This window comes from Epinephelus lanceolatus, chromosome 10 (assembly GCF_041903045.1).
Source record: "Epinephelus lanceolatus isolate andai-2023 chromosome 10, ASM4190304v1, whole genome shotgun sequence".
NCBI lineage: Eukaryota > Metazoa > Chordata > Actinopteri > Perciformes > Serranidae > Epinephelus > Epinephelus lanceolatus.
Window position 1 is genome coordinate 2,991,784 of NC_135743.1, and position 12,315 is coordinate 3,004,098.

At 43.9% G+C, this 12,315-nt stretch overlaps 2 protein-coding genes and 1 long non-coding RNA gene across 3 annotated transcripts; all 3 read right to left on the reverse strand.

Annotated features, from left to right (window-relative positions):
- Positions 1-2,033: 2,033 nt before the first annotated feature.
- On the reverse strand, positions 2,034-2,688 carry LOC144464449 (uncharacterized). The gene is made up of 3 exons (XR_013492142.1): positions 2,547-2,688; positions 2,255-2,429; positions 2,034-2,172 (listed from the first exon to the last, which is right to left on the reverse strand). It is a non-coding gene; the product is annotated as an uncharacterized LOC144464449 (long non-coding RNA).
- A 2,065-nt stretch (positions 2,689-4,753) lies between these two features.
- On the reverse strand, positions 4,754-7,013 carry LOC144464450 (uncharacterized). Its single transcript, XM_078171281.1, has 4 exons — positions 6,853-7,013; positions 6,561-6,735; positions 6,373-6,478; positions 4,754-5,550 (listed from the first exon to the last, which is right to left on the reverse strand). Exons 1-4 carry the CDS (start codon positions 6,929-6,931, stop codon positions 5,425-5,427), a joined length of 486 nt encoding a protein of 161 aa, XP_078027407.1. The 5' UTR covers positions 6,932-7,013; the 3' UTR covers positions 4,754-5,424.
- A 2,081-nt stretch (positions 7,014-9,094) lies between these two features.
- LOC144464451 (uncharacterized) lies at positions 9,095-11,354 on the reverse strand. The gene is made up of 4 exons (XM_078171282.1): positions 11,194-11,354; positions 10,902-11,076; positions 10,714-10,819; positions 9,095-9,891 (listed from the first exon to the last, which is right to left on the reverse strand). Exons 1-4 carry the CDS (start codon positions 11,270-11,272, stop codon positions 9,766-9,768), a joined length of 486 nt encoding a protein of 161 aa, XP_078027408.1. The 5' UTR covers positions 11,273-11,354; the 3' UTR covers positions 9,095-9,765.
- Positions 11,355-12,315: the final 961 nt, after the last annotated feature.

Sequence of the window (12,315 nt, forward strand, 5' to 3'; positions counted from 1 at the left end):
TGAAGAGAAATTGGGGAGAAGCAATCTAAATATATATTAGATTCTACAGCTGTGTTTGAGGTTAGATAGGTAGGCCTACCATCCGAGGGCAGGAGGTCATGAATTTTGCCTCTAATAGTTAGAATTTTGTCATTAAAAAAGCTCATAAAATCATTACTGCTAAGGGCTAAAGGAATACAAGGCTCAATAGAGCTTTGACTCTCAGTCAGCCTGGCTACAGTGCTGAAAAGAAACCTGGGGTTGTTCTTGTTTTCTTCTATTAATGCTGAGTAATAGTTTGCTCTGGCATTGCGGAGGCCCCTCTTATAAGTTTTGAGACTGTCTGTCCAGATTAAACGAGATTCTTCCAGTTTAGTTAATCGCCAATTCCTTTCAAATTTTCGCAATATTTGTTTTAACTTACGGGTTTGAGAGTTATACCAAGGAGCAAACTTTCTTTGCTTTGTTAACTTCTTTTTAAGAGGAGCTACAGAGTCGAGTGTTGTTCGCAGCGAGCCTACGGCGCTATCAACAAAATGATCAATTTGGGAGAGGTTAAAGTCAGTACAGGAAACCTCTGTTACTGAAGGACTGCTCTGAACTTGGTAGAAAGTCGTAGAAAGGAGGAGAGCTATAAGTGCTTAAACAGAACCAGTGTGGGTTAAGACTTGGAGTAGATGTTAAAGCAACTGAAGTGAGAAAGCAGGCTAGTAGAATTCACCAGAGCAGTACAGAGACGCTGTCACAGAAACACCGGAAATGACACAACTCGCTTACCGCAATACGTCAGCACGTCAGCTCCACCACAAGGTACTTTGATAATTTTAGGTACTGGATGGGTTGTATGGAGCTACAGCCAGCAGCCGTTTATCTTAGCTTAGCATAAAGACTGTCAACAGAGGGAATCTGGAGGATTCTGTGCTACTGCAGCGATGAAGGCCCACCGTTACGCCTGCTTTGCTTTTTTACACTGAACCAAACTAACAGCGGCATAATGCTGCCTCAGTATCCAGAAGCAAAAGATATGCAACATAGCAGCATCGGTATCTATTTGAGAGCTAATCCACACCTTCCCCAAAAATATCTGTTGATTAACCACCCGAACCCGCCCAGCAAACCGCCAACTTTGAGAGGAGGACAGAAACAGACCGAGCGCATCATGCTGCCCCAGTGTGTGATTTCAGACGGCATGTCGGCATCATGTAATCAAAAGAGGCGTGACATGTCACACAAGAGCATTGGCCTCAAGTGTGACATAACATACGCCTCGTCAGCGTTTTATAACCAATTAGAAAGAGCGCAGACCTCCGCCAAGCAGCTCGGATTTCCCACCATTTTATTATTTTATCCACTTCGCTTCAAACAATCACCACCAAAATTTTATCATCTATTCCTTGTCCCATTATCAACCTTTCCTGACAATTTCATCGAAATCCATTCAGAACTTTTTGAGTTATTTTGCAGACAAACAAACAGACATACAGACCAACGCCGGCGAAAACATAACCTCCGTGGCAGAGGTAACAGTATTACAACATATCGGACATTTACCGTTCCTGTTATATGGCAGCTGATCTGCTTGGAGGGTAAGAAGCCTCATTGTTTTCACAACTTGCTGACATTTTCAGTCGCTGTTCTTCTGCTTCTTTGAGGTAGCTGCTAACTGCTATGAGCTACTTTTGATATCTCCTGTGGTGGGTTGCAAACGTAACAAGTTTGCAAAACATCACACCCGGTCTGCCCATGGTTTTTCCCTGTCTCGTTTATACAGACATCATTTCTGCGCTGTCACTCCCTCTGATGCCAGCCTTAAAGGCGAGACACTGTCTCCCATTGTAGGACTGTACCTTCAACGCAGCATGGCGAGGCAGCGTAACAGCGTGAAACTCCTGCCTTGAAGAAGCAGTGTAAACGGGGCCGTAGATTTTACTAAAGTAACAAGTCCATGACTCGTCTCCCTGCAGCAGACATGAGCTCATACATGTCATGACCATGTGTCCACACACTCAGAAGTCAAAGCACCATTTGTTAGAACTTGTTGACATATCAGAGCCCTGTAAAACAAATAAGACTGATATGTGGCTCACCTTCCACTTTGAGCTCATGTTTTCAGCGCTGGTCACCACCATCTGAGAGTCGGTGCCGGTGTCTCTTTTATGGATGAGCCACTGAGATCCGTCCTCCAGTGTCACTCTGAGGAACAAACAACAGTTAAAGTGTTTTATCTTCATTATTCATATTATATGTCGTGTCAGCTGAGTGTGTTTGGACTGACTTGACTCCAGAGTGGCTGATTGGTCCATATGCAGATTGAAGGGATCTTATCGGCCGCATCACCTTCTCAGCACGAACAACTGGAGACTCATAGGCATAGTCAAGGTCTGTATACTCGTCCACTGTATTCCGGACCACTGAATTCTCGACCACTGTATTCCCAATCACCGGACCGACTGACAGCAGCACATCAGTGAGATTAATTTAAACTCATGGAGAGGTTGTAGAGCAGCACAGTCATGGTTTTAAACTGCATTTTACTGCACAATACCCCCAAAACCCAAAATACTTACAAAATACTTCGCCAGACTCCACAGTAACAGCCAGCAGAGTGAGCGTCAGAGCACAGAGCAGCATCCTGAAGGAAAACATGTTGAATTATAATCTGGTTGATGTCTCCCTGTCACAGCTCAGTGAGACATTCAGGTCTGATTTTATAGTCCTGACTCTCCTCCCTGTTTGGACACAGTCAATAATTTCCAGTTAACATCAGTGTTTGTCACTTGGCAGGATGTGTCTGTTATTTCTACACTGCCGACAGTAAACACACCAGAGGTCATCACATCAGGGGTCACATCAGCTGAAGAAAATGCAAACAAATTTGCCTCAAGAACCCATAACTTCCGCTTATATAGATTTCCCACCATTTTGAATTTTTTGAAAAACACTTCAAATGGATCTCTTCCTAGGAAGTTTGAGCGATCTGCATGAAACTGGGTGAACATAATCTAGGGACCAATATCTAAAGTTCCCTCTTGGCAAAAGTTGGAAAACTTACTAAAACTGAGCTTCTATAAGGCAATGAATATTGCGGAGGGCGTGGCTCATCACATAAAGGTGTATAACATCTCAAGGGTTTCACCCATCATCACGCAACTTTGTAGGCATATGACCACACATAATCTGAGGGGACCCCTCCATTATTGACCCCATCAAACAAAATGGGGGCGCTAGAGAGCTCATTTCTTATCTAGGCCTAACCGCCATATGGATTTATACTAAACTTGGTAGATATGTAGAACAGGACGCCTCAAGGTGACTGGAGAAATTTAACTCTAATTGACAACTGGGTGGCGCTATAACAACAGAAGAATGCTTCAAAATGGCTAAAATGCGACCGATCGCTGTGGCTCCCCCTGTGGACCAATGTTGGTGTTGTTTTCTAATGTTTGGTATGACTAAGTCATGGTATGGTATGCTGTACATAATCACGGAAACTGTCAGTGTGTCATTCTGTCAGTCAGTCATTCTGTCTGTCCCACGTTTTTCTACTCACTGACGTGGTCAATCTATGTGAAACTGCACATAGGCATTGAGGACTGGCATAGGTAGAAGGTGACAAAGCTACCAATGGCTATGGACTAGCATGTGATTATTTATCAGAATTAACCTCAAATCAATGTAAATCCTGTGCAAGGGTTTTCTTCAACTGAGAGTTTTGTTTTACTATCAGTTCCCATTCAAACGCTTCTTCTCTTGGTTCACAGAGTTCAGCTGCAGCCTGAAGCAGCTCAAAGCTCATGTTTACAGGGATTTCGTAATCCTAAAAGAAAAAAGCCTGAGTCGACAAATTTTTGTATTAATCATTCACAGTCTGACGGTGTTAGATTAAAGAGTCAGCTTCCTCCTGTTACTCAGGGCGGGAAAATGTACTCTTGTGTTTATATTTGGTTCCATATATGTTTCCATATTTAATAATATGTGTGAGAGGTGGCAGACCAGACGAGGAGGAGTGTGTGTGAGAGGTGGCAGACCAGATGAGGAGGAGTGTGTGTGAGAGGTGGCAGACTGTCTGTCTGTCTGTCTGTCTGTCTGTAACACTGACTCTGTTTTCATCTGAAAGAGAACATTTGAGTTGGACTCCATGAATACATTTTTGTGGATGGAGCTGGATTCAGTCTGACAAAGAGGAGGAGAAGGAGAGGCAGGAACGTCACTGGACAACAGGCCATAGTCCAGGTCTCTGACACTTTGTGCTGCTGTACGGGGAGTGTTCCTGGCTTAAAAAAAAATTTCTGGAGCTACATCCCTGAACACTGTGTTTTGATGTTGTGTGTAGAGATTGTGTTGCAGTCCCTCGTGGTTTGGTACCTGCCGTCATTTCTCTTTTTGCAGTTCATGTTGGCTGGATGTCATGGCTGATTGGAGGGTAATTCAGATCACCTGTTGTGCAGGGTGTAGGCATCGACTCCTAATGAAGACTGGAGAGCAGCTTGGTGTGTTTCCCCTCTGGACCGATCAGGGTGTGAGGACGCCCGTCCTTAGGGCTTATGAAAGGTGAGGACAATCAGGACATTCTGACCCTTCATCAATCCAGTGCAGACCTCATGTTAGCAAACGCTGTCAGACAGAAACTCTGGTCTCTGGGTCTGTTTGATGATTCAGTGCTGTTTTTTTCTGAGCTGTGAGCGGGTGGTTTAGTGCATCTTAAAACTCAGACCAAAGATTCATGACGAGGCGAAACAGTGTGTTATCTCTGTGCAAAAATAAAGGGTAACAGTTCAGTGTCTGAAACCATTTTATTGGCATACATTTAAAATCCGCTATACGATCACTGTGTCACTTTGTTGTTTCATTGTAATTTGATTCTTAAACAAATATAAACAGAGAAATTTTCAGAGCTACGGAGGATTTTTCATGAGATAGAGCATGAGTGGGTCGTCCACACCAGGTGACATCACACTGTTGTCCTTTGCTATTTATCCCAGAGCTACAGAGGGTTTTTCCACAAGGTGATAAACCTGGCTGTTACCACCAGCTACCAGCTACCAGTTCATTGGAGCAGACGACGTCACACACAGGTTGCACTTGTGCTTGATGCAGACTGACTCAGTGAGGAGATGAAACATCATGTCTGGCTCTGTCAGAGTTTCCATCATCTCAGGGTTAACTAACTCAGAGTTTTCACTAAACCTGCTCTCTGAAACAGCCTTGGATGATTTACATGCTAGAAAGTCAGTTTGAAACAGACCCTTGCAGAAACAACTGTGTGGGAGGAAGGATACTATTTAGACATTTTATTTCAGTCATGTGAGGTTACAGGAAATCTTGTAGTGAAATTTGATTTGGACGACGTTAAACCAACATAAAGAGAAGACCTGTGAGGGGTTTCATCTTTATATCTGCTGATCAGAGGGGAAACAAACTGTGAGGAAACAGAAGAGCTCATGTTTACAGATTCATCATGGCTTCTGTTGCATGGTGACAGTTGGCCCCGTGGACGTCATAGGTGTCTCCTCCAGCCTTCACAAACTCAGCCACCGTCCTCCTCCCATTAATTTCTTTGGCTTCCACCGACTGCAGAGAGAAAACACAGAGAGTCTGTGACATATATTTAATATGTACATAGAACATTTGGTAATTGATAGTAAATATATACACACAGTATATATTCCTGAACATGTTCTGGATGTACATCAACAAAATGTTTTTGTAGAGTGGAAAGATTCAGACTGATGCCACTCTGATGTCTGGATGGGTTGTATGGAGCTACAGCCAGCAGCTGTTTATCTTAGCTTAGCATAAAGACTGTCAACAGAGGGAATCTGGAGGATTCTGTGCTACTGCAGCGATGAAGGCCCACCGTTACGCCTGCTTTGCTTTTTTACACTGAACCAAACTAACAGCGGCATAATGCTGCCTCAGTATCCAGAAGCAAAAGATATGCAACATAGCAGCATCGGTATCTAATTGAGAGCTAATCCACACCTTCCCCAATCTCCTGTGGTGGGTTGCAAACGTAACAAGTTTGCAAAACATCACACCCGGTCTGCCCATGGTTTTTCCCTGTCTCGTTTATACAGACATCATTTCTGCGCTGTCACTCCCTCTGATGCCAGCCTTAAAGGCGAGACACTGTCTCCCATTGTAGGACTGTACCTTCAACGCAGCATGGCGAGGCAGCGTAACAGCGTGAAACTCCTGCCTTGAAGAAGCAGTGTAAACGGGGCCGTAGATTTTACTAAAGTAACAAGTCCATGACTCGTCTCCCTGCAGCAGACATGAGCTCATACATGTCATGACCATGTGTCCACACACTCAGAAGTCAAGGCACCATTTGTTAGAACTTGTTGACATATCAGAGCCCTGTAAAACAAATAAGACTGATATGTGGCTCACCTTCCACTTTGAGCTCATGTTTTCAGCGCTGGTCACCACCATCTGAGAGTCGGTGCCGGTGTCTCTTTTATGGATGAGCCACTGAGATCCGTCCTCCAGTGTCACTCTGAGGAACAAACAACAGTTAAAGTGTTTTATCTTCATTATTCATATTATATGTCGTGTCAGCTGAGTGTGTTTGGACTGACTTGACTCCAGAGTGGCTGATTGGTCCATATGCAGATTGAAGGGATCTTATCGGCCGCATCACCTTCTCAGCACGAACAACTGGAGACTCATAGGCATAGTCAAGGTCTGTATACTCGTCCACTGTATTCCGGACCACTGAATTCTCGACCACTGTATTCCCAATCACCGGACCGACTGACAGCAGCACATCAGTGAGATTAATTTAAACTCATGGAGAGGTTGTAGAGCAGCACAGTCATGGTTTTAAACTGCATTTTACTGCACAATACCCCCAAAACCCAAAATACTTACAAAATACTTCGCCAGACTCCACAGTAACAGCCAGCAGAGTGAGCGTCAGAGCACAGAGCAGCATCCTGAAGGAAAACATGTTGAATTATAATCTGGTTGATGTCTCCCTGTCACAGCTCAGTGAGACATTCAGGTCTGATTTTATAGTCCTGACTCTCCTCCCTGTTTGGACACAGTCAATAATTTCCAGTTAACATCAGTGTTTGTCACTTGGCAGGATGTGTCTGTTATTTCTACACTGCCGACAGTAAACACACCAGAGTTCATCACATCAGGGGTCACATCAGCTGGAGAAAATGCAAACAAATTTGCCTCAAGAACCCATAACTTCCGCTTATATAGATTTCCCACCATTTTGAATTTTTTGAAAAACACTTCAAATGGATCTCTTCCTAGGAAGTTTGAGCGATCTGCATGAAACTGGGTGAACATAATCTAGGGACCAATATCTAAAGTTCCCTCTTGGCAAAAGTTGGAAAACTTACTAAAACTGAGCTTCTATAAGGCAATGAATATTGCGGAGGGCGTGGCTCATCACATAAAGGTGTATAACATCTCAAGGGTTTCACCCATCACCACGCAACTTTGTAGGCATATGACCACACATAATCTGAGGGGACCCCTCCATTATTGACCCCATCAAACAAAATGGGGGCGCTAGAGAGCTCATTTCTTATCTAGGCCTAACCGCCATATGGATTTTTACTAAACTTGGTAGATATGTAGAACAGGACGCCTCAAGGTGACTGGAGAAATTTAACTCTAATTGGCAACTAGGTGGCGCTATAACAACAGAAAAATGCTTCAAAATGGCTAAAATGCGACCGATCGCTGTGGCTCCCCCTGTGGACCAATGTTGGTGTTGTTTTCTAATGTTTGGTATGACTAAGTCATGGTATGGTATGCTGTACATAATCACGGAAACTGTCAGTGTGTCATTCTGTCAGTCAGTCATTCTGTCTGTCCCACGTTTTTCTACTCACTGACGTGGTCAATCTATGTGAAACTGCACATAGGCATTGAGGACTGGCATAGGTAGAAGGTGACAAAGCTACCAATGGCTATGGACTAGCATGTGATTATTTATCAGAATTAACCTCAAATCAATGTAAATCCTGTGCGAGGGTTTTCTTCAACTGAGAGTTTTGTTTTACTATCAGTTCCCATTCAAACGCTTCTTCTCTTGGTTCACAGAGTTCAGCTGCAGCCTGAAGCAGCTCAAAGCTCATGTTTACAGGGATTTCGTAACCCTAAAAGAAAAAAGCCTGAGTCGACAAATTTTTGTATTAATCATTCACAGTCTGACGGTGTTAGATTAAAGAGTCAGCTTCCTCCTGTTACTCAGGGCGGGAAAATGTACTCTTGTGTTTATATTTGGTTCCATATATGTTTCCATATTTAATAATATGTGTGAGAGGTGGCAGACCAGACGAGGAGGAGTGTGTGTGAGAGGTGGCAGACCAGACGAGGAGGAGTGTGTGTGAGAGGTGGCAGACCAGATGAGGAGGAGTGTGTGTGAGAGGTGGCAGACTGTCTGTCTGTCTGTCTGTCTGTCTGTAACACTGACTCTGTTTTCATCTGAAAGAGAACATTTGAGTTGGACTCCATGAATACATTTTTGTGGATGGAGCTGGATTCAGTCTGACAAAGAGGAGGAGAAGGAGAGGCAGGAACGTCACTGGACAACAGGCCATAGTCCAGGTCTCTGACACTTTGTGCTGCTGTACGGGGAGTGTTCCTGGCTTAAAAAAAAATTTCTGGAGCTACATCCCTGAACACTGTGTTTTGATGTTGTGTGTAGAGATTGTGTTGCAGTCCCTCGTGGTTTGGTACCTGCCGTCATTTCTCTTTTTGCAGTTCATGTTGGCTGGATGTCATGGCTGATTGGAGGGTAATTCAGATCACCTGTTGTGCAGGGTGTAGGCATCGACTCCTAATGAAGACTGGAGAGCAGCTTGGTGTGTTTCCCCTCTGGACCGATCAGGGTGTGAGGACGCCCGTCCTTAGGGCTTATGAAAGGTGAGGACAATCAGGACATTCTGACCCTTCATCAATCCAGTGCAGACCTCATGTTAGCAAACGCTGTCAGACAGAAACTCTGGTCTCTGGGTCTGTTTGATGATTCAGTGCTGTTTTTTTCTGAGCTGTGAGCGGGTGGTTTAGTGCATCTTAAATCTCAGACCAAAGATTCATGACGAGGCGAAACAGTGTGTTATCTCTGTGCAAAAATAAAGGGTAACAGTTCAGTGTCTGAAACCATTTTATTGGCATACATTTAAAATCCGCTATACGATCACTGTGTCACTTTGTTGTTTCATTGTAATTTGATTCTTAAACAAATATAAACAGAGAAATTTTCAGAGCTACGGAGGATTTTTCATGAGATAGAGCATGAGTGGGTCGTCCACACCAGGTGACATCACACTGTTGTCCTTTGCTATTTATCCCAGAGCTACAGAGGGTTTTTCCACAAGGTGATAAACCTGGCTGTTACCACCAGCTACCAGCTACCAGTTCATTGGAGCAGACGACGTCACACACAGGTTGCACTTGTGCTTGATGCAGACTGACTCAGTGAGGAGATGAAACATCATGTCTGGCTCTGTCAGAGTTTCCATCATCTCAGGGTTAACTAACTCAGAGTTTTCACTAAACCTGCTCTCTGAAACAGCCTTGGATGATTTACATGCTAGAAAGTCAGTTTGAAACAGACCCTTGCAGAAACAACTGTGTGGGAGGAAGGATACTATTTAGACATTTTATTTCAGTCATGTGAGGTTACAGGAAATCTTGTAGTGAAATTTGATTTGGACGACGTTAAACCAACATAAAGAGAAGACCTGTGAGGGGTTTCATCTTTATATCTGCTGATCAGAGGGGAAACAAACTGTGAGGAAACAGAAGAGCTCATGTTTACAGATTCATCATGGCTTCTGTTGCATGGTGACAGTTGGCCCCGTGGACGTCGTAGGTGTCTCCTCCAGCCTTCACAAACTCAGCCACCGTCCTCCTCCCATTAATTTCTTTGGCTTCCACCGACTGCAGAGAGAAAACACAGAGAGTCTGTGACATATATTTAATATGTACATAGAACATTTGGTAATTGATAGTAAATATATACACACAGTATATATTCCTGAACATGTTCTGGATGTACATCAACAAAATGTTTTTGTAGAGTGGAAAGATTCAGACTGATGCCACTCTGATGTCTGGATGGGTTGTATGGAGCTACAGCCAGCAGCTGTTTATCTTAGCTTAGCATAAAGACTGTCAACAGAGGGAATCTGGAGGATTCTGTGCTACTGCAGCGATGAAGGCCCACCGTTACGCCTGCTTTGCTTTTTTACACTGAACCAAACTAACAGCGGCATAATGCTGCCTCAGTATCCAGAAGCAAAAGATATGCAACATAGCAGCATCGGTATCTAATTGAGAGCTAATCCACACCTTCCCCAATCTCCTGTGGTGGGTTGCAAACGTAACAAGTTTGCAAAACATCACACCCGGTCTGCCCATGGTTTTTCCCTGTCTCGTTTATACAGACATCATTTCTGCGCTGTCACTCCCTCTGATGCCAGCCTTAAAGGCGAGACACTGTCTCCCATTGTAGGACTGTACCTTCAACGCAGCATGGCGAGGCAGCGTAACAGCGTGAAACTCCTGCCTTGAAGAAGCAGTGTAAACGGGGCCGTAGATTTTACTAAAGTAACAAGTCCATGACTCGTCTCCCTGCAGCAGACATGAGCTCATACATGTCATGACCATGTGTCCACACACTCAGAAGTCAAGGCACCATTTGTTAGAACTTGTTGACATATCAGAGCCCTGTAAAACAAATAAGACTGATATGTGGCTCACCTTCCACTTTGAGCTCATGTTTTCAGCGCTGGTCACCACCATCTGAGAGTCGGTGCCGGTGTCTCTTTTATGGATGAGCCACTGAGATCCGTCCTCCAGTGTCACTCTGAGGAACAAACAACAGTTAAAGTGTTTTATCTTCATTATTCATATTATATGTCGTGTCAGCTGAGTGTGTTTGGACTGACTTGACTCCAGAGTGGCTGATTGGTCCATATGCAGATTGAAGGGATCTTATCGGCCGCATCACCTTCTCAGCACGAACAACTGGAGACTCATAGGCATAGTCAAGGTCTGTATACTCGTCCACTGTATTCCGGACCACTGAATTCTCGACCACTGTATTCCCAATCACCGGACCGACTGACAGCAGCACATCAGTGAGATTAATTTAAACTCATGGAGAGGTTGTAGAGCAGCACAGTCATGGTTTTAAACTGCATTTTACTGCACAATACCCCCAAAACCCAAAATACTTACAAAATACTTCGCCAGACTCCACAGTAACAGCCAGCAGAGTGAGCGTCAGAGCACAGAGCAGCATCCTGAAGGAAAACATGTTGAATTATAATCTGGTTGATGTCTCCCTGTCACAGCTCAGTGAGACATTCAGGTCTGATTTTATAGTCCTGACTCTCCTCCCTGTTTGGACACAGTCAATAATTTCCAGTTAACATCAGTGTTTGTCACTTGGCAGGATGTGTCTGTTATTTCTACACTGCCGACAGTAAACACACCAGAGGTCATCACATCAGGGGTCACATCAGCTGAAGAAAATGCAAACAAATTTGCCTCAAGAACCCATAACTTCCGCTTATATAGATTTCCCACCATTTTGAATTTTTTGAAAAACACTTCAAATGGATCTCTTCCTAGGAAGTTTGAGCGATCTGCATGAAACTGGGTGAACATAATCTAGGGACCAATATCTAAAGTTCCCTCTTGGCAAAAGTTGGAAAACTTACTAAAACTGAGCTTCTATAAGGCAATGAATATTGCGGAGGGCGTGGCTCATCACATAAAGGTGTATAACATCTCAAGGGTTTCACCCATCATCACGCAACTTTGTAGGCATATGACCACACATAATCTGAGGGGACCCCTCCATTATTGACCCCATCAAACAAAATGGGGGCGCTAGAGAGCTCATTTCTTATCTAGGCCTAACCGCCATATGGATTTATACTAAACTTGGTAGATATGTAGAACAGGACGCCTCAAGGTGACTGGAGAAATTTAACTCTAATTGACAACTGGGTGGCGCTATAACAACAGAAGAATGCTTCAAAATGGCTAAAATGCGACCGATCGCTGTGGCTCCCCCTGTGGACCAATGTTGGTGTTGTTTTCTAATGTTTGGTATGACTAAGTCATGGTATGGTATGCTGTACATAATCACGGAAACTGTCAGTGTGTCATTCTGTCAGTCAGTCATTCTGTCTGTCCCACGTTTTTCTACTCACTGACGTGGTCAATCTATGTGAAACTGCACATAGGCATTGAGGACTGGCATAGGTAGAAGGTGACAAAGCTATCAATGGCTATGGACTAGCATGTGATTATTTATCAGAATTAACCTCAAATCAATGTAAATCCTGTGCG